This window comes from Notamacropus eugenii, chromosome 4 (assembly GCF_028372415.1).
Source record: "Notamacropus eugenii isolate mMacEug1 chromosome 4, mMacEug1.pri_v2, whole genome shotgun sequence".
Classification (NCBI taxonomy): Eukaryota; Metazoa; Chordata; class Mammalia; order Diprotodontia; family Macropodidae; genus Notamacropus; species Notamacropus eugenii.
Genome location: NC_092875.1, coordinates 27,503,037 through 27,527,950, shown reverse-complemented (window position 1 = coordinate 27,527,950; position 24,914 = coordinate 27,503,037). Strand labels below are relative to the sequence as shown.

Genomic DNA, 24,914 nt, shown 5'->3' with positions numbered 1-24,914 from the left:
CTCTTTGTATTCTTTGTTATAAGGGAATGTTCTCCGGGTGGGGAGAGGGGATACATTTATTGGGAAATGAAGGAAATGTAAAAATTTATGGCATTAATACATTTGAATGGCCAATGGGGACAGAAAATAGCCCACTTCTGCTGAAATGTGAAGCACATGGAGAAAAGTAACATGTAATAAAACAGGAAAGATCAGGTAGTACCAGACTGTGAAAGGATTTCAATGCCAGACAAAGGAGTTTGAAATTTACTGAAGAGTATGAAGCCACTGAAGATATTTGAACAGAGGAACTAAAGATCAGATCACAACCTCTCTAAGACTACTAGGTGATTTCATATGTTGCCATTATTTTAAAAATATAAGCCACCACATGATCAGCTTTCTCTTATATATGGAAACCTATTTGGATACACAGGGTACAAACATACTTTGAGGACTTCTGAATTTGCTGACTCATTATTCCTATTACGATGGAAACTAGGAATTTCAGTATTTCACTCTCCCCCAGTATTAACCTCAACCTAACCCCTTACAAGCCCCTAAGTTCACAAGGCTTCAAAATTGGGAATCGTTTTGTTTATATTGTAAATTAAATACAAAAGAATTATATTTGAGCTCAGAGAGTCAAAAACTTCTCTTTCCCAGAAGGGCAGCCTCTTCCCTCTCAATTAACTTGTACAATCCCAATGAGTTACAGAACTACTCTGAGCAGGATGCAACCTAGGAGGGAAGAAGAAAGTTTCACTCTTCCATATCAAGTGCTCTCCAATGTCAGCAACCCCACTTTGGTCACAGTTGCCTGCATGGACCTCTATAACTAGCAGATATCATAGGTCATTCTTGGCACTTATTTTCCCCTGTGATCCTGGAAGACAGATATCCTGGGTTCTCACTTTTGCTTTTCACAGCTCACCTCTGGTCCCTTCAGTTCAGCAGTTTCTTCTTTTAGTTCTTTTCCAGCAGATGGTGCTAGTTATCTTCTCTCCAGACACCAGTTCTCTAATAGTTGGCTAGTGGAACAATTATACTGGAACTTCCATTGACAATGTTACAATTCACATGTCCCCAAACTAGAGTGCCTGTGACCTATTTGATCTATTTTATAACCAGGCTACATAGGAACACCCCACACTCCTCTACAAAAGAAAAAAAAAGAATCTTTTCATGTCTTTCTTGGATCATTTAAATAGATGTTTTTTTATACCAGGTATGTCAATGGTGATCCATACCTTTTATCTCTTCCTTTCCCCAGAGTTGAGGCAGTATGGATCTCATTCACATCAGCATTTCATACAGAGGCTTTGGAATTTCACAGAATCCCATCTTCTTTTAATTTGTTTTTCCATCTCCATTATCTTCAGTAGCAGTTGTGCCATCTTACTTATATTACCCTGGATTTCTTATTAAACATCTCCCAAAAAGAGATTTATTCAAGTCTTATCATCCCATGAAATTCTTGATTGTGTCCTCCCATTGGTTGGGTGGTTACTGTCCTTTTTGCTTAGGAGGACCAAAATGACATCACTATGTTGGGGGTCAAGGTACACTGTATCCAACTGTGCTTGACCAGACCAATATAAGCTTGGAAGGCTCTACAACAGGTTGGGCACAAACAGTCCATATGAACATTTGGAGTGCAGATATCTCAATGTGTACATCTCACATTTCTTTTGAGCTACTACAATTCTGCTTTTCTCATAGAGCACAGCACCTTCTCTAATGCAGGCACACCATACTGAACAGTCCTGTGCCAGTGTCTTCCATGTCTCACAATCAATTCCAAAGTTCTTCAGAGAGACCTTGAGAGTGTCCTTGTATCACTTCTTCTGATCTCTATGTGAGCACTCATCTTGTGTGAGTTCTCCATAAAATAATCTTTTTGGCTAACTTACGTCTGGTATTTGAGCAGCATCACCAGCCCATCAGCATATGCCCTCTGCAGCAGAGTTTGAACGCTTGGCAGTTTAGCTTGAGAAAGGACTTCACTGTCTGGTATTTTGTCTTGCCAGGTGATCTTCAGAATCTTCTTAAGACAATTCAAATGGAAATGATTCAGCTTCCTGGCAGGGAGCTGGTAGACTGTTCATATTTCACAGGCATACAACAATGAGGTCAGCACAATGGCTCTGTAGAACTTCAGTTTGGTAGGCAGCCTAATACCTCTTCTCTCCCACACTTTCCTTCAGAGCCTCCCAAACACTGAGCTAGCACTGGCAATGTGTGTGTTTCAACCTCATTATCTATGTGGACAGCCCTGGAAAATATATTGGCAAAATAAGTGAATTTCTCCATAGCATTCAAAATTTCTGCATCATAAGCCTGAGTGAGAATCTGCTTTGCCCCCTCCCAAATGGAGATGGGAGCAGGAAGTACTCAGCACCTCCAGCAACCCCATCCATTGATATTAAAAGTGGAAGCATTTCAAAAGGAATCAAGTACTGGTCTTCAAATAAGACATGAGTTCAAATCCTACCTCGGATACGTGTGACCCTGGGTAAGTCACTTACCTCTCAGTGCTCTAAGACTCTAAGTTTATCAAGTTTGCCTTGAGAGAGGGAGTTTTTTCACAAGAAAATTCCTTACTACATTACTGTATTTATCTTGTAAGTACAATCTCTGACATATTGCCTCTTCCTTTAGAAGGTGAGCTCTTTAAGAACAGAGACTGTTTTTCTCCTTCTTTTTTATCCCCAGTACTTAGTACACTGACTTAGAACACTGTTGCTATTCAATCATGTCCAACCATACTGTGCATAGGGTTTTCTTAGCAGATACTGGAGTGGTTTACCATTTCCTTCTCTAGTGGATTAGGGCAAACAGAGGTTAAGTGACTTGCCCAGGATCACACAGAGTTTTTGAGGCCAGATCTGAACTCAGATCTTCCTAACTCTAAGTCTATCCACCAATAGCCTCCTGGAACATAGTAAGCACTTAACAAATGCTTGTTGACTGACTGATTAATGATATCACAAGTCTAGTACTTATTCTTATCCTATATAAGAATGACCTGTTCCTCAATAAATAAATGGTCAAATGATATAGATAGTTTTTAAAAGAAGTACAAGCTATCAAATTTACATATTGTATTGGATGGATAGGGGAGAAAGGCATTAATATTATCAAAAGAGCTCAGAGCTTCCAGGTCTTATATATTTCTGTCAGTTCTCTATGTATCTGGAAATTATCATAAGGAAAAATACTCCAGATTATAAATAAGAAAAATACAAATTAAAACAACTCTGAGGTCTTATGGCATACCCATCAGATTGGCAAAGAGGATGAAAAAGAAAAATGACCAGTTGGAGGGGCTACGAGGGGAGAGGTAAGCTGATGCTTGCTGTTGGAGCTGTGAATTAGTCCAACCACTCTGGAAAGCAGTTTGGAATTATGCTCAAAAAGTCACTATATTATGTATTCCCATTAACCCAGCAGTACCACTTCCTGAAATATACTCCAAAGAGATCAAAGAAAGAGGGACAAGATCCATATGGACAAGAATATTTATACCCATATTTTTTATGATAGCAATGAACTGGAAATAAAATACATGTCCATCAGTTGAGGAATGGATGAATAAGTTATGATCTGTTAATGTAATGGAATATTATTGCACTGTAAGAAATGATGATAAGAATGAAAGGAAGACTTGTGTAAGCTAATGCCGAGTGAAATGAACAGAACTGAGGGGAAAATAATTTATACAATGACCACATTTCTATAAAAGAAAACTTTGAAAGACTTAAGAATCCTAGTTAATGCAGTGACCAATCACAATACCATAAGAGTGATGATAAAGCATCCTTCCTGAAACTTTTGGCAGAGCTGAAAGACTAGAGCAGGAGTGAGGAACCCAAGGCCTGGAAACCACATGTGGCCTATGTCCTCAAGTGTGGCCCTTTGACTAAATCCAAACCAAAGTGTGACCACATGTGGTCTTGAAGCCACAGGTTCCCCACCCCTGGACTAGAGGTACAGAAAGACATGCACTTTCACCCAGGACCAATGTGTGGATTTACTTTGCTTGATTATATTTATTTGTTACAAGGAAAGGTTTTTATTTGGAGGAGGGACAACAGTGATGATGATGCAAATAAAAAGAAAAGATAAGAAAGGGCAGCTGTGAAACATTTAAAAATAGGTAGAGAAGAGTATAGAAGGAGCCACGTAACACAACTATTCTAGGCTGTCAGGAGATTTCAGGCCCCTGACTCTGGTTCCAATTCTGTCCTTAACATTCACTAGCTCTGTAACCCTGGGCAAATCTCTTGACTTCTCTGAGACTCATTTGCCATCATCTGTGAACTGCAGATAATAACACCTAACAAGGTTATGTGAGGTTTAAATAGTATATAGGAAGCACTTTGCAAAATTTGTAATTCTCCATATTATTGTTCAATATAGTGTCTCTGCCCCTCCCCAGTTTCATGTCATCTATCTGCACTTTTGATAAGCAGGTTTTCGATGAAAAATGTCAGCTTCTTGAGGTCTCAAATGTTTTTGTTTTCATCTTTATATTCCCAGAAGCTAGGACAATGTGTTACACACAGTAGGGCTGCATTAAATTGTTAAATGATGCCTTCATTCAAGTGTTTGATTTCAAACATTAGTACAAGGCTACAAAGCTAAGCAGATATCTCTGCATTAGAAACCTCCCTTCAAGGTGACACCAAGATATTTTTTAAATTTTATTTATTTGTTACATTTTCAGTTCCAAACTGTCTTCCTCCCTCCCTCCCCATCCCACACTAGAGAAAGCCACTATTTAACACAGATTTATAAATATATCTAAAATTATACTATGCATACTTCTGTTTATCAGTTCTTTCTCTGGAAGTAGATAGTATCTTCCTTCATGGGCCCTTTTTAGCTGATTTGAGTATTTATAATGCTCAGACTAATCTGGTTGTTCACAATTATTCTTCAAACAATATTGCAGTTATATATACAATATTCTTATGGTTCTTCTCATTTCACTTTTTATTATTTCATGCAAGTCTTTCCATGTTTTTCTAAAAATCAATCAGTTTATCATTTCTTATGGCATAATAGTATTTCATCAAATCATACGCCACAGCTTGTTTAGTCATTCCCCAATTGATGGACATCCCCTCAGTTTCCAGTTCTTTACCAAAACAAAGAGAGCTGTTACAAATATTTTAGAACATATAGGACATCAAATTATAAATGATTACTCTGATTCTGAACATTCAATGAGTTCTGAAATCATACTATTTTGCTATTGTCTGGGCTACATCTTTTCCACATGAATAGTGTGAAAGATTTTTGTCAAGTGCTTTGCTGAAACTGAGGTATGAATGAGTGAAATGAAACATTTATTAGCCCTCACTACGTTCCAGGCACTGTGCTGTAGCTACATCCCTGAAACCTAACAGAATGCCTGCTCTTACAGCATTTAATAAATGAATGTTGACTGATCAACTGATTGGAAATACAAATACAAAATTGAAGGAGTTCTTATCCATGGAGTTTATATTCTATGAGTGGGAGGCAACACGTATAGGGGAGTGGTAGCCAAGGAAGGATGTTTTGGCTTGGGAAAACACAGACATGATGGGTATGTTGGACAATAGGACAGTTGGTTGACATGTTTGATGCACCTTTTTCAAAGTAATGGCAATGTTGACCCCAGATCAACAGCTGGGAATGGGTTTTATGGTGAGTCAAATGGCAAGATGACCAGAATGAAGAATGGCCAGATCTAGAACCGGCCAGAGTGGACTCTCACCAGTCTGGTTCACAGAGGCTTCAGAGCAAGAGATTCAGAGTAGAATGACCCAGATCCTTTAAGGCACGGTCTCTAGTCAGAGCAATAGCAAGTAGAGGGTAGATGGAAAGATGGTTATCATCCTTGTAACTCTGCCAGGAAAGGAAACTCAACAAGCACTTATTAAGTATCTACTATACATAAGACATTGTGTTAAGCACTAGGGATGAAAAGCCACAAAACACCCCCCTACCCTCCAACAGTTTACATTCTGCTAGAGAATGCAATACTCATCATTTTAAAATACAAGATAATTTGAGGGAGAAAAGAACTTTAACCACTAAGGTAATCAGAAAAAGTTTAATAGAGGAGATGGCACCTAAGCGGAACTTCAAAGGAAAGTAAAAAATTCTAAGAGGCAGAAGTGAGGAGGGCATGCATTTGAAAGATGGGGAATGGGTTGTGCAAAATTGTGGAGATGGGAGCTGGAGAGTCAAGTTTAGGAAACAGCAAGATGTCCAGATTGGCTCTTCCCATTAAGACTGTGAACTGTTTGAAAGAAGGGACTGGTTTTATTTATCTATCCACTCATTTGTTTGTTCATTCACTTATCTATTTATTTAACTAAACATCTATCCAATCATTCATCCATTTGTTTCTCTGTCTTTATATCCTCAGCACTTAGCATAGCATCTGACACATAGTAGGACTTTAAAAAATGCTAGCTGACTTGACCTGAATTAAGCTCATGTGAACAAGGGTAATATAAAATCAGCCAGGAAAAATGAGCAGCAGCTAAGGAGTTTGAGTTCTAACCTACAGGGAATAGGATTCATTGGAATCTCTCGGGCATAGTGGTGACATGGTCTTATTGATGATACAGGAATATTCATTTGAGAACTGTGTGGATGATGTATTGAAGTTGATTATAACATCATAAATCTAAAGCTGGAAAGACCTTTATCTAGTCATCCTCTAGTCTAACTGCATTATAACACAGATAAGGAAACTGAGGACCAGAAAGTTGTGACTTACCAGAGGTCACACACATATCAAGTAGCAGAAGCTTCAGTTAGAAAGCAGGTCCTTAGACTTCAAATCCAGCAATTATTCCACTCCATCAAGGAGACCAAAGTTGGGGGAAAGGTAGAGCAGGGAGACAGTAGTCATTGAAAAAGTTCAAGCAAGAGGTGACCTCCTCCTAGGTCACCTTCTGGTTTCCTTTAAGGCTCAATTTAAATCCTGCTTTCTGCAGGAAACCTTTCTTAAACTATTCATTTCTAGAGTCTTCCATCTGGGATGGAATCTCAGAAATACCAGATTCCACCCCAGATAGAATCCTTCCAAATTATAATACATATGAGGCAGCTAGGTGGTACAGTGGATAGAACCTTGGATGAGGAGTCAGGAAGATCTGAGTTCCTATCTTTCCTCAGAAATTTACAAACCGTGTGGCCCTGGGCAAGTCATTTAACCTCTGTCTGCCTCAGTTTCTTCATCTGTAAAATGAAGATGATAATAGCACCTACTGAGGATAAAATGAAACGTGTATAAAGTGGTATAGAAATACTAATTGTTATTAATAAATATATGGTATGTGCAATTTTTTGTACATTGTCTCTCCCTTTAGAAGGTGAGGTCCTTGAGGGCAAGGCCCTGTGTTCCTGTTTTTGCCTTTCTTTGTACCTCCAATGCTTAACACAGAGCCTGGCTCTTATAAGACTCTGATAAATGCTTGTGTATTGGACTGACTTACTGGTGGCTATAAAAATAGTAAAAAAGGAGACAATGCAAGAGGTATTGGGGAGGTAAAAATCAAGAAGACTTAATTACTAGATATAGGGGAAGCAAACATAGAACAACCAAGCATCCTCTCTCAAAAAAAAAAATAGAATGCTAGCTCTTTGAAAGCAAAACTCTTTCCTTTCTTGTCTTGATATCTCCAAGACTTAGCACAGTGCCTGGCACAGAGCAGTTACGACTTGTTGGATGAATAAATGAATGAAAGAGTGAAGGAAGGAATAAATGAATGAGTGAATGATTAATGAATAAAAGCACTAATAATGGAAGGAGGGAATGAATAAATGAAAGAATAAAGATTTTTAAAGCACCCACTATGTGCTAGGTACATTTGTAAATATGACTTCCTCTGATCCTCACAACTCTATGAGGTGGGTGCTGTCATTATCCCCATATATCCCCATATCCTCAGGAAGGGAAGGAGGAGGGAAGGGAGGGAGGGAGAGAGGGAAAAGGGAAGGGAGAAAGGGAGGGAGGGGGAGAGAGAGAGAGAGAGAGAGAGAGAGAGAAGGAAGGAAGGAAGGGAGGAGGGAAGGGAGGGAGGGAGGAGGGAAGGAGGAAGAGAGGGAGGGAGGAGGGAAGGGAGGGAGGGAGGAGGGAAGGGAGGGAGGGAGAGAGGAGGAGAGAGAGAGAGAGGGAGAGAAAGAGAGAGAGAGAGAGAGAGAGAGAGAGAGAGAGAGAGAGAGAGAAGGAAGGAAGGGAGGAGGGAAGGAGGAAGAGAGGGAGGGAGGAGGGAAGGAGGAAGGGAGGAGGGAAGGAGGAAGGGAGGAGGGAAGGGAGGAAGGGAGGAGGGAAGGAGGAAGAGAGGGAGGGAGGAGGGAAGGAGGAAGGGAGGAGGGAAGGAGGAAGGGAGGAGGGAAGGAGGAAGGGAGGAAGGAAGGCAGACACGTGGACTCCTTTCATGCGGCGTCCCCCTGATGCATCCCTGCTGCTCCCTGCTTTTCCTGCACCCTCACCCTCTTTGCCGGACCTCGCTCTCCCTTCCTACCACAGACTCTCCGCCCGAGCCTCTCCGGACCTGGCCACGCAGCAGGACCAGATGCTCTGTCCCCAGCCCCTGCCTCTGACAGGCCCGGCCTGACTGCGCCTGCGCACGACGCGAGCCTCGCGGTTACCTAGCAACCCACTCCCAGCCTTAGCAACCGAAATGGGCGGGGCGAACTTCCCGAAGGGGTGTCTGGGAAGAAAAATAGCAGGGGCCGGGCGGGCTCGGTGGCCTGGTCAAGTCTCGCGAGAGCAGAGGCGGCGCATGCGCGCGCGCGCGAGCTGTGGCGGGAAAGGAGATGCAGGCCGCGCTTTAGCCGATTTCCCGCTGCGCTTAGGTCTGTGGGTCCGCTCAGGGTCAGCGCCGCCATGGAGGCCCCGGCCGTCCGGCAGCAGCCACAGCAGCAGCCTGCGGCCAAAAGCAGGAACCTGCCCTGGTAGGGGGCCGCGTCCGGGGCGGGGCGGGGCAGGGATCCCGCAGCCTGGAGACAGACCCGGGCGTGGGACTGCGCCTAGGTGGGCAAGGGGCTGGGTTCAGAACCCAGGGCGATTCCAGAGGACGGTTGAGGAAACCGAGGCCCGGGAAGGGACACGTAGGGGCTTAGAGTTAGAGGTGGGGGCGATCCCAGAGAGCACCGAGTGAGGTCAGGGCCGAGAACAGTGAAAGTGACGGAGGGTCATCGGTTTAGGGCTCGACGCTCTTGGCCCCTCCCCCTCCTTGACAGTCTCCACTGTAGGTTTTCAGGGAACCCCCCTCTCTGGGCCTCCTCCTTATCTGACTGGTCCTTCTCAGCCTCGGACTTGGCTGGATCTTCCTTCAGATCACACCCTCTGTCCAGGACCCTCTTTATGTTCTCCTTCCGCACCACTTCACTTGGTGACCTCATCAGCTCCCCTGGATTTAATTATCATTTCTATGCTGATGATTCTCAAATCTGCTTTTCCTGCCCCAAACGCTCTACTGACCTCCAGTCTCATATATCCAACTGCTTCTCAAGCATCTGGAACTGGTTGTCTGGCAGATATCTTAAACTCAGTATGTCCAAAACAGAACTCCTTATTTTCTCCTCATTACCTGCTACCTTCCCTGTGACCTTCAAGGGTGCTACCATTCTCCCAGTCCTGCAGACCCACAACCTAGGAGTCATCCTGGTCTCCTCACTATCACCCCCCGGATCCAGTTTGGTACCATGGCCTGTCAGTTTCACCTCTGCAGCATCTCTTGTCCATTTCACTTTTGCAACATCTCTGGTAGTTTCACCACTGCAGCATCTGTCCATTTCACCTTTGTAACATCTCTGGTCATTTTCACCTCCAGCATCTTTCAAATATGCCCTCTTCTGTATCACTCTATCTCCTGCTGTCACTCTGGTGGCGACCCTCATCAGCTCATATCTGGACTGTTGTAATAGCCTGCTAGTGGATCTACCTGTCTCCAGTCCTAGACTCTTCCTGCCTTTCTAGTCTCCTTTCACCTTACTGCCCTTTACCTACATACTCAGATCCAGTGGCACTCACCCATCATAGAAAGATACTACCATCTCCTGACTGGGTATTTTCCTTTTCCATAAAATGAAGGAGTTAGGTTATTCCAAATCCACTAAAAGTAAAATTGTAAATCAAGATGTTGTGGTTCTATCTCACACCCAGAGATTGGCCAAGATGATAGCATCGTCAGTGTTGGAGGGTCTGCTGAAAGACAGAGGCACTAATAAGAAACAATAGGAAGAATTTAGAGGAGGTTGGAAAGATGTAGGTGTTCTTGTGAGTAAAGTAAGCAGAATCAAGAAAGTTCAATGACTGCATGTCCCACCTACTCCCGAGTCTAGTCAGCCTTACCTCCACTGCATGTCCTGTCTCTGCTTCCACCCCCAACAACTCTCACCTAGACATGTGCTGAAGCTTCCTCATTCCCTACCCTCAACCCCATTTCAGATTCCTCACAGTCAGCCCACATTGCCCCCAGATGCCAATGTGATCTTCCCAAAGCCTCTATCTCACAGTGTCATGCTTTTGCTCGTAGGGCTCCAGGGGGGCCCTTTTGCCTCCAAAATCCAATGCCAACTTCTTAGATTAGCACTTAAAGCTCTTCACAGCCTCTCTTTTCAGACTTGGTATACTGCTTTTCCCCTTTATGCAATCCAGTCATACTGACCTAATTAATGTCCTTCACACATGATTTTCCATCCCCCAACCTTTGAACTAGTTGTACCCAAGCCTACAGTGCATTCCTTCACCTCCATCCCTCAGAATCCCCAGCCTCCTCCATAACTCAGCCAGGTGGGCTCTCCTGCTACAGACAGGGTCTTTCTTGATCCCCCACAACTTCTAGTGCTTCCCCCTTTCATCCCCAAAATTACCTTGTGTTTATTTTATGTAATTTTGTATCAGTTTATGTGTACACATTGTCTCCTGTGCCCTGAGGTAAGCTCTTTGGGGGCATGAACTGCTTCTGTCTTTGCCATTTTTGTCTCTTCTGCTAGATTTAGTTCCTGGCATTTAACAAGCTCTTAATGAATGCACAAAATAAACAGAACTTCTCCCGCCCCCAAAAAAGCTGAATACTTTTTAGTTTATAATGATTAAGTGTTACCTTGGAGAAGAGTTGAGAAAATATTTCTCCCTCCCTTCTTTGCAGAGGTGGAAGAGTGGTATGGAATGGTACATATACAAGGCTGCATATGCACGATAAAAATTGTAAAATTCCATTCTCTAATCATAACTTATCTCCCTAAGCCTCTTCTTCATATTTCCCATGACCCCCACAGTGCACTTTCCCAGGCCGTCACCCCATTCCAGCTCCACTTCCCTTCCCAATTTTGATCTTTAGTTAGTCAGTTCAGTTACAAGCCTTCCTCTGCTCTTGAATCTCTTGCACTTTTGTCCTGTTAGAAGAAAAGGAGGATTTATTAAGCACTTGGCTGTGTGTCAGGTATATTACAAATATTATCTCATTCAATCCTTACAACAACCCTGGATCAGTAGGTATTGTTGTAATCTCCGTTTTACAATAAAACTTGTCCAGGATCAGACCACTAGTGTCTGAGGTAAGGTTTGAATTCAGGTAGGTCTTCCTGACCCCAGTCTCACCACTCTGTCCACTGAGCCCTAGCTGCCTCTGTTGCTGCCCCTATCTTGCCAAACAGTAACCCTGGATCTTTCCTGTTCTCTGCCTCCTGACTTCCCACTGGCATCCTGCTGAACAAACCAGGACAGAGTCACATCCAGCCATGTTGGGTAAATGTATGTTATCTAATCCCAATGGTATCCTCCCTCCTGCAACTAGACTATCATTTTACTCCCAGTCCACAGTCAGTTCTCTCTCTCACTCTTCAGAGTGGGTTTTACAAAGCTTTTCTGTCCTCAGAACTCTAATATTGCCTCCTCCCTCAACCCTCACACCTCCTACTTTACTGAAAGAAGCCATTTACTCCCTAGAAGAAGGAGCTCCCTCTTCTCTCCATCTCAGAATCCTTTAATATCCTCCCTCATTCTCTTCTTTAATTCCTCCTTTCCTTCCCCTCCCCTCTATAAAAGGGGAATGGGGTGTATGGGGGTATTCAGGGAAGACTAGCCCTCTGAGTGTCCATCCATCTCAACTCTCACCTGTGACTCCAAGATGCTGTAGCATACACAGAGCCACACCCTGGTAAAACTGTCTAAGCAGGTGGGCTGCATCAGGTTGAGGATAACTGATAGGCCTCAAACCCATCGGTGAGTTAGGGGGGTGTCTACCTCAAGCAGGTGAAGACTTTCCCCAGCAGGATGGGTAATTGCCTGCCACTGGACTTCAATGACTCTGGAAGAGAGCGAGGGTGAGGACTTTGTGCAGCTCTGCCTCACTGAAATCCAGTTTGCCCATGAGCCAAGACATCACCTGTCACGTCACTGGTGCTCTTGGAAAATAACAACATAAAAGAGAATCTGCTTCCTCCTTAGGTGACCCGTTCTCCTTTGGGATAGCTCTGATTCTTCAAAGTCTTTGAATCAAACCTCAATCTGCCTTTTTTGCAGTTTTCCCCTCTGCTGCCAGTTCTGCCCTGTGGGGCTGGGCACAAAGATCCTTTTCCCCAGGAGGGTCCTTGAGATACTTAGACACAGGCTGCTGTGTCCCCACTCCATCTTCTCTGAGCTAAATATCCTGATTCCTCCAACAACAAACCAGACCCAAAGCAGGAGTTCACAGTCCACACAGAGAAGGAATAACCCTGTAACTAAAGGCTCAAAAGGAATCCTAGGCTCAAGAGAAAAGTTGAGGAGAGGAGAATACAGTTCTTTAACACCAAATACTTTATCCCAACTTGTGACCTCCTTTCAGTAATTTATCTCCTATCTGTCAGTGATAGTAAGACTGTGGGTCACATGGCCACTTGGGCTGTGGCTGTAGCCTCTGTTTTCAGTCTCCTTTCTCTGATCCATTCCTCACACAGCTGACAAAACAATCTTCCTGAAGAATGCATCTGGCTGTTGTCTTCTCTTGCTCTTGCCTATAGGGTAAAGTAATAACACTTGACTTGGAATTCAAGTTCCTACATCAAGGGATATGTTCTGTGAAGTTTGGATTCAGCCAAACGGCCGCACTTGAGCACCTAGAGGGCCACATGTGTCCTCAGGACCTAGGGTTCCCCACCCCTGCCCTCCATAGTCTGCTCCAGCCTGCCTTCACAAAATTCCAGCCAACTTGACGTATTTGTAGTTTGCCAGACATGGCTCTCCAAGTACTATTTGTAGACTTCAGTCCCTCCTCCCCTCTGTGTTCTTAGCTTACTGCGAGGCCCAGCTCAGGTGCTCATCCACCCCCCAACCACCTCTCAGGAAGCCTTTCATGACTTTATTTTTCCTATGGGCATGTCCGTAACTCTGCATGACCTTTTCCCTCCCATGTGATAGTCCAGATGCTTCAGCACAGTGATCTTGCCCATCAGCTGTGAGCTCCATATGGACGAGGAGGAGTTCTTTTCTTGGTAGCCCCAGCACAGTGCATTGCACATAGGAACTTAATGAATATTTGTTATATTGAATTCAGTTTGAGGGAATTAGTCATTGTGCTTCATCAAGAAAGATCTGTGTACCTAGAGCCAGAAGGGACCTCAGAAACCATCTAGTCTAAACTCCTTATTGTACACATGAGAAAATGGACCTAGAGAGGATAAGCCCAAAGTCACAAGGGTAGTTGTGCCACAGGTGGGGTTTGGAATCCATTGTTAGTACTTATTGAACCACATTGGCCCTGGCCTGTCTCATCTTTGGGAACAAACAGATATGGGTAAAATCCTCTGCATGCACAGCCAGAGCCTCACAGGTAGTAGTACATGTTCTACAAATAATTTAGAATGCATGAGGATTCTTAGTGGGAACACAGTAGATTTTAAACTCTTGCTTATACTAAAGTCTTTTTGTCAATATTTTATATTGTAATATGTATGGAAATTCTTATTTCAGGGTTGAAAAGTATCGACCACAGACACTGAATGACCTAATCTCTCATCAGGATATCCTGAGCACCAGTAAGTGTCATGTGTTTCAGAATCATAGATTTAGAGGTAATTAATAACCCTTGTCCTCCCATTTGAAGGACCTGAATGTCCTACTGTTGTCTTTCCAATGGTGGCATAACAGTATTTTTAATGTAATTTAATTTGTCATCTTAGAATATGCCCTAAGATTTCCATATCCTGGGAATGGGCTAGAGAAGCTCCCTACATCAGGAGGTAGATGTGCCAAATTTGATGTTCCCTCTCTTCTCCATCTTCAGTCCAAAAATTTATCAGTGAAGATCGACTGCCACATCTGCTTCTCTATGGCCCCCCTGGGACAGGAAAGACATCCACCATCTTGGCCTGTGCCAAACAACTCTACAAAAACAAAGAGTTCAACTCTATGGTCTTGGAGGTGAGTTCTCCCTTACTGTAGAGTTCCACATTTACATTTGAGTCTGTAACTCCGTGAAGTGGGTCTCCGACTGTCATTAATCCTATTTTATAGAAGAAGCAGTGGGGGCTCAGAGTTTAAAAGGCTTGGTTACAAAACCTAGAAAGGGTCTAAGTTAGTATTTGAACCCAGGTCTTTTTGACTCTTAAGTACAGTAAGACTTCGGACACTATCTTCTATGTGGCTCTTGGTATGGCTATGGAATTAACCAAGATATTCAATTTATCTTCAGGTCTTCAGTAACACAATAGCTTGTTTTATTTTTCTTTGAAAAGTAAGCCACATAAAGGGGCAGCTAGGTGGTGCAGTGGATAGAGCACTGGCCTTGGAGTCAGGAGGACTCCAAGTTCAAATCCAGCCTCAGATACTTAATAGTGGGGTGACCCTGGGCAAGTCACTTAATGCCTCCAAAAAAAAGAAAGATAAGTAATCCACCTGGGCCCAATTAATAGCCTGAGATCAAATTTGTTATGAGGCATTTCCAGGTTTACTTCTGACAGTGGTATCATATGCGTGTAAGTTAGTCCTAGTTAATAGAACACCCTTCTGACTGGACTTGGCCACATTGTTTGTCAACTTCTCCCTGGAGCCAGTTACAAATCTCTCAAGACTTTGGGCTTTATATATAGTTATATTCTACGAGGTTACATTTCATTCTTTGTTTGGCCATTCAGAAACAGTGTTGATGTTATGGTCATGCCAATGTTACCATTCTTTGCATTTTAATCTTGTAAAAATTCTTCAACTTATGAAAATATTCTCTGTAGCATCATTGTTCCTGCTTTGCTATCCAGGATGACCAGGCGACTAATTGTTCCTTTAACTTAGATGAATATGCTTATCCTCTCAGTGAGAATGAGAAGAAAGAGATATAATTGTCAGAGAATACTGCCCAGTCATTGGCAAGGGTGCTTTGTAATTTATAGTGCTTTTTTTTCTCAGTATTCTAGACCTGGAGAGTTCGATCCTATTGGAAGGAATTAAGGAAGGCTTTCTTAAAACCAAATGTTTGCATGCAATAGGTGCAGTCCTCTGTCCACCGTGTGATTCTGATGAAAATTTTCTCCTTTAGCTCAATGCTTCTGATGATCGAGGAATAGATATTGTACGTGGACCAATCCTGAGCTTTGCCAGCACAAGGACAATATTTAAGTAAGAACTCTTGGGTACATTTTCTCCCTGAGGATTTTTAACAATGAAGAGAAAGTCCAGTTTATTACCACTTCTTTTACCATTTTATAAACATCAAATAACTTAGTAAAATTTAGCCACATAAAAGAAACATGATGTCAAGGAGACTGGATGGTAGATAGTAGATGTGGCATTCCAAAAACATTTTCCAAGGAAAATTTTGCATAACATTTAAAAATACAATTCAGTCAAGGCCTGTATTAACAAATTCTTGAAGAGATAATCACCTGTTTTTATTGTTGAGCTAGGGAAGGTTGCATCTGTACTGAGATTTATCATATGGCTGAAGGCTGGGAAAAATTAGCTTAGCATGACATTTAGAAAGGCAAAGAAAAAAGAATAAAAGACCTATGTATGTACAGCTTGAAAAAAAGAGGCCACCCCCTTAGGACAAGTAGTGGGACAAATGTAGAACATAAAAGAGTTGGGGAAGGTGGGAGGTCCCAGCTCAGGGTTGGGACCTTAAGGCCGCAGGTTCCCCACCCTTGTCCTAGTGCATGGCCAAGGGAGGAAACCCATTCTGGGAGGCTGGGCACTGAGAAGCAAGAGCTCCTGGACAGAAGGGTTGTGGAGCTCCTGCAGCTGCTAAGGAAGTAGTTGGTTCCTTGCTGCTAAAGGGCTGAAGATTCTGTGAACGGCCTCCACATGTCTTCACCCAGTCTCCTCTCTGGTGGCAGGCTGCCTTTGTTTAACTGAAGTTGGGCCACTTTCCTGGAGCAGGCTTCAGCTTATTGTTTTCCCGCCATTCCTTAGAGGTGGGGTTCCCTGCGTGGCCAAGACATGAAAGAATATTGATGAAATTCTTAAAAGCTTTATGATTTTTTTTATAACTAGGAAAGGTTTTAAACTTGTGATATTGGATGAGGCAGATGCCATGACCCAGGATGCTCAGAATGCCTTGAGAAGAGGTGAGAGGAGCTATTGATTGTTTCCCATTAACTAAATTCCCTATTTCTTACGTGTTCTTCATTAATGGAATGGAAGTTCTGTCATGGTTGGCCACAGCAAGGTACCTGGGATCATTGTGAAATCCAGATTTTTCTGTTCATTTTCAATAGCAAGGTGATAGTGAAGTTTGAAAGGAGTCCTACCAGTGGCTAAGATTGGTAGTGCTGATGGTATTGGGGATTCATGCTTGACCAGGCACTGTCTCCTTCAGCCTCTTGAGCCAGGTTTGATTGTGGTGCTATGAGTTTATACAAATTCCAAGAAGGCTTTTTGTTGGGGGTAAGGGGTAATCCTTCATTCCTGAGCTATTAGAGTGATCTTTCTACTCCTGGGTTTCTGAGGTACAAAATATTGACAGGGAGTAATTCACAAGTTGTACGTAGGAACTCTTAGAAAACAGTTTTCTTCTTCACTGTCTGACAGATACATGCTTTGCATGAGGTGACCTCTTCTCCCTCTTCACAAAACTAATTGGCTGATTTCCTCTAGAAGAGTATTTATTAGCAATCTGTCTTCTTTTAAGATTCTGAACTGTTGTCCTGTGAGAGATCTGGTCTTTTCAGAAGTTTCAGTGGGAGTGTGTGAATTACAGTACAGGCTTATGAAGAGGCTAATTCCTCCTGGTCCTGGAATCTCCTCCAGCCTGAGAAGTTTTTGGCAGCTTTTCCTTGGCATCTGGCTGTGGAGTAACTTCCAGCCTGGGCAGACACCAATGCCAGAACATCAAGCGCATGAGCTTAGGCTTGCAGGTCCTACAATCTGAGTCATCTCCTCTGAGAACCTTTTAGGGTTTTCTAGACCAGGTTGAAAGCCCCCCGCTGTGAAGTCTTGCTGTGACACCTTCTCTCTGCTCTGACTTGGAGTTTTAGTTGGGAGGCATGGGACAGAGGGGGCTACATTATCACAACTGCAGAAGTGGCAGTGGGGATAACTTTCATGTAGGCTGAGTTCATCAGACTTCATGTTTGGGAAGCCATGGTAGAGTCAGTCAACAACTGTTCATTAAGGGATGGGCATAGGACTGGACTCTGGGAATCCAAAGAGTGGTGGGGAATGATCTCTGTTTTCAAGGAGCTCTTTGTCTACTTCTAGAGGAGTGACCAAATGAAAGCCGGTTATGGCTGGCCTTGTCCTGGGAAGGTGGCACCCACAAGGCCCATCAGCTCTGAGCCTGCGTTCCCTCCTGCACTTTTGCCATCTTGCATTCAGCCTTACAGTGCAGTGGCGTGATCCCTGTTCTTTTTCCTTCTTTGGATCCTTCCCATGACATGGAAGTCCAGAACCCTGTAGCCCTTAGAACATGAATCCTGAGGTCTCTGTCCGTCCTTAACTCATTTCATCCTGAGGAGATTGGATAGGAATTTTGTGTGTTTTTAACCTCTCTTTCCAGTGATTGAGAAGTTCACAGAGAACACCAGGTTTTGCCTCATCTGTAATTATCTGTCAAAGATCATCCCTGCTTTGCAGTCTCGATGTACAAGGTTCCGATTTGGCCCCTTGACTCCTGAGCTGATGATTCCCCGCCTGGAGCACGTCATAGAAGAAGAGAAGTGAGTACAAAGGAGGCTTGGAAGGAAGTAGATGGAGTGCGCTTGGCACAGCCATTGGCTACCTTCCTCTTCCTTGGATACCCTTCTGACTTCCTGGTATTCTCCTTTTGTCATTAGAGGATACATGTGGCTAGTTCTATCCTTTCCGCTGGAGATTTCTCTAGATCTTCATGACTAGAAGGGAAGTTTCTGAGATGCAGTATCCTCTGGAATCACATGCTGAGGAAGCATGTTCATCTCAGCTCTGCCACCTCGGGCCAGTGATTCAACCTCTCTGGGCCTCAGATTCCTCTTCCTGAATGAGGGACTTGGATTGGAAAAGTTCTCATACTCTTTTAGCTTGAGATGTGTGATGTTATGACGTCTGGAGACCGTCAGCTGACTGGTCTTGTCCAACAGAGGTAGCCAGTGCCTGGTTCTGAGCATTCAGATGATCTTTGTTGACCGAGTGGGTTGTTAGTACTTAAGCAAGCCTGAGACTAGAAAAGTCAGCAGTGTTTCTCAGTCAGGCCTGGAGACTGCATTTGGGGATCCTAAAATCAACCTTTCTCCCTTGGGAAACTTTTGCTCTATTGTGGGAACTTTAAATCTCTGTTGCTTCTTTCTTTTAGTGTTGATATAAGTGAAGATGGAATGAAATCGCTGGTCACCCTTTCCAGTGGTGATATGCGAAGGGCCCTGAACATTTTGCAGGTATGGTTGGACTTCGAGCTACGTTCTAAACATTGCCTTGCAATGAGTTCCCCAGGGAGGGAAGAGGCAGCAGCACAGCTTGTCCGTGAGATCAGGAACCCCCAAAATGAAATGATGGTCGAGACTCCCCATGAAGTGTGAGGGAGAAGCTGCTTGGAAGTCAGGCCCCCAGAGGGCTGCCCTGGGCCTGTTGCTCCAGTCATGGCCTCTGGGAAGCCAGCTCTGCAGCCAGATGGCCCAGCATCACCCACTCGACTTCTCTGTGTCCTTTAAGAGTCTTATGACTCTACCAGCCTGATGAAGGTTTTCCATTCAGTGTCCCACAGGCAGAAATCTCACACTCAGCCTCTTTTCCCCAAGACCCACTCATTCTCCCAGCTTGATTAGATCAGGATCAGCTAAGTCCCTCAGGTCTAAAGCCTTGGTAACACCTTATCTCCTCCTTCCTTGTGCATTTGGTTAGAAAATCCTGTCCATTCTATGTGAACAATCCCCTTCTTTATGCTCAAAGCCACCCCCTGGTTCAGGCTGTTAACAGCAAGGGCCCTGGCATACACAGGAGGGCCTAGTGTACAGGTTCTTAGATCTGCTTTTCTAAAAGGAAAGCAACTTTTGAGGGGTCAACAATCTATTTTAATCAAGCACATAAATCATTCACTTAATTCAGGGGTAAAAGTCAGCACCCTGAACTTGAGAGAAAATACAAACAGAAAGAGCAGCAGACAGGGCTTCCAGCTGTCTGACCATAGACAATACATGCATCATGACCAGAGAGAAGCACCAACATCTGGGTTTTCAAAGTCAGGGGGGTCCTTAAAACGGCTGCCCGGAGTCTCCTCTGGCACATGAACCTTCCAGAAAATAAGCCCCAAAGCAAAACCTCCCTGGGAGTATATATACACTTTTCAGGGCTGGAGGGCACACCCTCCTGACCTTGTACCTCATTAGAAATTAACAAAAGGTGTCTGAGGCCTATTAATGGGCAGGGAAGATATTTAACTCTTCCTCGACCCACCATTTACCCTAACCCCACCATTTACCCTACACCGGCCCACATGGCCTTGAGTCTGCATTGTTTTCACAGCTTCCTAGCTAATCTCTGTCTTTAATCTTCCCCAAATCACCCATCACACAGTTGCCAAAATGCTCTTCAGATATGGATCTGGCTAAACCATTCAGAGGCTCACAGATTTCAAACTGGAAAGGATCTTAGAGGCTGTTGATTCCAAATCCCTCATTTTGTAGATGAAGAGTCTAAGACCCGGGGAGGTTATGAGCCTTGTCCAATCACACAGCATCTGAGGCAGGATTTGAACCTGGGTCTTTCTGCCTCTATATTCCATATTGTCCATAGGAGGGCTTCTTAATGTGGGATCCACACAACCCCAGGACATAGACTCCAGGGGGCAGGGAAGGGGTTTAGGTGTGGATAGTCTGTGAACCCAGATGGAAAAAAAAATTATTTTCTCTAATCTCTAGCAGAAAATTTAGCATTTCCTTCAATTACAATTTTTTTTCAAATATGCTGCCAAAACCATGAGGAGCCAAGTGTGCTCTCTGATTAGAGGGGACGTAAGAGTCCCATTCGTAGTAGGGAACTCTCATGGTGTCAGGTTTTGGGAGAGTAGAGTTTGGCTTGGATCCCAAGTAGCATCTTAGTGACCCCAGCAGGCTTCCTCTTGACTTGTCTGCAGTGTGATGCCTGTTGTGATCAGTTCTCTTTCTCCTGTGCAGAGCACCAATATGGCCTTTGGGAAGGTGACCGAGGAGACAGTGTACACCTGTACAGGACACCCACTCAAGTCTGACATCGCCAACATTCTTGACTGGATGCTGAACCAGGACTTTACCACTGCATACAGGAGTATCCTTTGCTGAGCTCACCTGGGAGCCTCAGGAGAGACCACTGCAGGTTTATCCTCTTTAGAATTTGACACCAAGTGACAGCCTTATAGGTTCCAGGCTGTAGCTCTTCCCAGCTGAGATGGAGTCGCTGCTGTGATAGGGACTAAGGGGTAGTAGTTTATATTGGAAGTACTTTGGCTGTACAGGGAGGCATTGATGTCCCAAGGGCACAATTGGAGCAGACACAGTATTACTCTAGCATCATTAAAGAGTAGGCAGATATATTCTGAAACCTCTTAGATAGTTTTGTTCTGTCCAGCAGAGTGACAAGGGAACTGTTCTTTTTGGGAAGCTAATTAAATGAAATAAAGATGTTTTCAATATAGTAGGGGCTCCCAAAGAACAAATCAGAGAAGGCACCTCTCTCTGCTTCTTCAAAAAGGGGGAGACGGGGGGGGGGGGGGGGGGGGGGCAGCTAAGTTGCACAGTGGTTAGAGCACTTGTTCTGGAGTCAAGAGGACCCAAATGCAAATCCACCTTCAGACATATGACACCTCTTAGCTGTGTGCCTCTGGCAAGTCACCGTTCAACCCTGATTGCCTCACCAAAAAAAAAAAGATGGGGAAAGGGAGACACAACTAGGGGTGGGGAACACTGTATGTCACATCAGACTTGTTCCATATGCCTAGCTTTGCTGAACATTCTTTTTATTTGTTATAAAGGATTGCTTTCTGGGAGCAGGGGAGAGATACATTCCTAAATGCAGGTGATACAAAAAAAGATAATTTTTTAAAATAAATAATAACAGGGGCCTAGCTGCCTATCTTGAAATGTATGCAGGCCAAAGGATTAAAAGCTCACCATAAAGCTCAGGGTGTGCAGTCTTGTTTCCATAATCAGTGTGCTCAAAATTACTTGCTTGGATTTGCCATAGATCTGATTCTGTTTCCCTTGACCGAGTCTCCTTTCCAGATATCATGGAACTGAAGACCCTGAAGGGTTTGGCACTGCATGACATTCTGACAGAGATACACCTATTTGTACATCGAGGTAACTTGGGTGTTCTCCTTGCTTTCTTTGGAAACATTGTAGAAAAAGCAGGAAGGGGAACATGGTTCTTTATCGAGACATAGAGGCAAATGTCAGAAGCATTACTCTGATACCACAGCTGGGAATGCAGTCTTGAGAATAGAGTTCATCCAAGGAAACCCTTTGTCCAGAACAGTTTGGGGAAGGAGAGCAGCAGGGTTTGTTTGTCCTACAGGGGTGTGTCACAATGCCAAAATCTTTCTAAAAATACTTTCTTCACAGAAGGGAAGAAGATACTACTATAGCATCCTCATCTAAACAGAAACTCTCTTTAAGTAAAAACATTTTAATGGAAATTCCACAGTGATTTATTATTTTCCCTTTAGATGAGGATTTCTGGAATTTGGACTAAGCACCAAGAAATTCATTACCAGATACTGTTCCCTTATCCCTTACTGGGAAGTAACCATCAGCAGCCTAATGTAACAGGCTAAGCCAGTCAGCTCTTGATTGACAGGTCCTTTTCGAGGCCTCTTCACTGCTGAGAATGGTTTTCAGAAGAACAGATCTCCCCTTTGAATGGCATTTCCAACGTTGCCTTCTGCTTCCATCCCCATCCCAGGAATCACCCATTCATTTGATTGTAGAAGTTCTGAAGATGTGATCACAGTCATTTTCTTTGTAAGCCCTTGTGTCACACTAAGCTAAGAAAAGAAAAATTCTTGGTCAAGCCAAGAGTTTTTTTAAGGGTTTTGTTTTGGGGGTTTTTTTGGTGCTAACTTGAAAAAACATCTAGAACAGTGAAAAAGAACTTGGTTGGCTGTCTAGTGGCTAACTCACATTCCTCTTGTTTGTGGGATGGCCACAAGGATTCACCAAAGATGCTGACCTACAACTGTTTTAATTCTCATCTTTTATCAGGAGACTCTGGTAATGTCTTTTGGTGCAATGCGTCCTTTATTCAATTTCAGCAGCTATCAACATGCACAGACTGTACTTTCTAAGCCTCAACCTTTTTCCCATCTGGTATTGGGTTTCTTGTATTTAAAACCAATAAATTCTAATGTAGACAGGAGAACCTAATGTAAAAGACAGTGTTAACGTTATGAAATTTCTCTGAGCTTGTATTTAACCTCTACCAAGTTCGTGGTATTGCTGGATGGATCTTTTTTGGTCTGCCACCATTGATGGTCACAGAAGCACAGAATTTGAGAGCTGGAAATGGACTTTAGCAGTCAAGTAGACCAGTAGTATCAAACTCGATTAGAAATGGGGCCAGTAAAGCATACAGAAGGATCCCCAGGGAAGCACAGTGACTTAGAAAACCATGTTAACATTATCTTTGTTCTATTGTATTTTATTTGGTGCAATATTTTCCAATTACATTTTAACCTGATTATTAGAAGTATCAGTTTGACACTTCTGATGAAGATCAAACCAGCTTTCTAAAATGAGAATAAAAGTCTCTGTCTAGAAGAGTAGTTTCACCACAGAGGCCTGGGCAGTTGTTTGTGCACTGGAGATCCTGTTGGCTCACTCTGAGGATTCAGAGGTGAAATGATGTCTGTTTTGACTATCCATTCGGAATACCCATATTGTGATTCCAATTTCATTTAGATAAATTGAGTGTAAGGTGGCACATGTTTGTTTTAAAACCATCCACATAGAATCACAAATAAATATCGCTTCATATATCCTCTGTAAAGCATTTGCTTCATTGTTTCTTTCTCCATTCAGTTGACTTTCCACCTCCAGTTCGAATACATTTGCTGATCAGAATGGCAGACATTGAGTAAGTATCCACAAAGTCTGACTAAATTTTATATTCTTTTACTTCTTTGCATTGCTTCAGCCTTTTTTAATTAATTCGTTTGTATCGTTTTGGATTTATCTTTTTCTCTGAACTTGACAGTCCAGACTTCAATATACCTGCTTTTGATTATCTTAACCTTTCTTCAGGTATTCTATGTGTGGTTGAGTGAGAAATAGATTTAAGGGTATGAGTGGCCCATTTAAAGATCACGTGAATTGTATGAGTGACAAGTGGAAATGTTAGGCAGTGGTAGCCTCCAAGGCTTCAAGGGGCTGGCTCACATTTTTTCCAAACACGTTTGATGATTTAGACAACTACTTCAGAGGACAATTGGTGATGGGCCTCAGAAGTGGGCAAACTATTTCAAGGGATTTGGATTCAAAGGCTTAGCAACTGCCCACCCAGCTGTGTTCCTTAGGGAGACAAAATAAACAGAAGCCTCAGGTCCTTCCTTTCAAGGAAGGCAAGTAGTGGTAAAACATAAACAAGTTGTATCCATCTATAGGGGAGGGACAGTTCATCTAATTTACTGGGGGTTGATGGGTCACTTTACCTATACTGTAGTGTGGGTATTAGTTTTTACTTAGGTTTCTGGCTGGATTCCTGTAATAGCAAAGCATTCACAAGGGGCCATGATGTACCAACATTCAGCATCACTAAAATACACCATCACCATCTCCCTGACCAGTGTTCCCATTTGAAATTCCTGGTTCCATACTGAATACATAAGATAACCAGAATGCTTTTGTCGCCTGTCTCTTTCCAGTTTAGTAAGAGCAGCTAACAAGTTGCATTCAGATGGTTCCTTAGAACCATTGAATTGGCTCGAAGTTTTGTCCTGCTCAGTGGTTCACAAGGCAGACATTTCATTGCATTGTCTTGAGGGGGAGGGGTAAAGCTTCCCAGCCACAAGGTAGAGTTTTTAACCAAAGAATGTTTCCTTGCATCCTTTGCCTCAGACTGTCAGATCTCTAATGGGCTTGTTGATGTTTGGTTTGTTGTAGACACAGACTCGCTGCTGGCACAAGTGAGAAGATTCAGTTAAGTTCCCTCATAGCTGCCTTTCAAGTCACCAGAGACTTAATTGTAGCAGAGAGCTAGAAATGGACAAGAAGTCCTGGCAGTGTTGACTTTCCCCATGTGGGCAATAAGGAACTTACAGGACATTTGGTGTTCCCATGCCCAGCTTAGTGAAGGCCTCTTTGATGTCTTGGGGCTCTGATCAAAGAAGAAGAGTTCCCAAGTGTGCCCCCATCTGGAGCTGTCCCAGAGAACGATGTTTGTATCTCAAGTGTAATCTGTGATACTCTCTTTACTTATTGTTGTTGGGTTTATGGTTGGAAATAAATTTTGTGCTTTTCTAAGACTGACCTTTAATGTACGACCAACAAAGGAAAGGCGACAT

The 24,914-nt window shown here is 43.3% G+C and overlaps 1 protein-coding gene across 1 annotated transcript; it reads left to right on the top strand.

The window, feature by feature from the left end:
• Positions 1–8,720: 8,720 nt before the first annotated feature.
• RFC5 (replication factor C subunit 5) lies at positions 8,721–24,873 on the top strand. The gene is made up of 11 exons (XM_072600312.1): positions 8,721–8,946; positions 13,952–14,016; positions 14,265–14,401; positions 15,513–15,592; positions 16,466–16,539; positions 17,970–18,129; positions 18,741–18,822; positions 20,557–20,686; positions 21,640–21,717; positions 23,434–23,488; positions 24,514–24,873. Exons 1-11 carry the CDS (start codon positions 8,879–8,881, stop codon positions 24,608–24,610), a joined length of 1,026 nt encoding a protein of 341 aa, XP_072456413.1. The 5' UTR covers positions 8,721–8,878; the 3' UTR covers positions 24,611–24,873.
• The last annotated feature ends 41 nt before the right edge of the window (positions 24,874–24,914 follow it).

Bases quoted from the DNA above. Each gene is read 5' to 3' on its own strand.
- RFC5 (XM_072600312.1), top strand. From the start codon at position 8,879: ATGGAGGCCCCGGCCGTCCGGCAGCAGCCACAGCAGCAGCCTGCGGCC. The intron at 18,130-18,740 runs GTGAGTACAAAG...TCTTTCTTTTAG, and splicing joins CACGTCATAGAAGAAGAGAA to TGTTGATATAAGTGAAGATG. The intron at 21,718-23,433 runs GTAACTTGGGTG...TTCTCCATTCAG, and splicing joins ACACCTATTTGTACATCGAG to TTGACTTTCCACCTCCAGTT.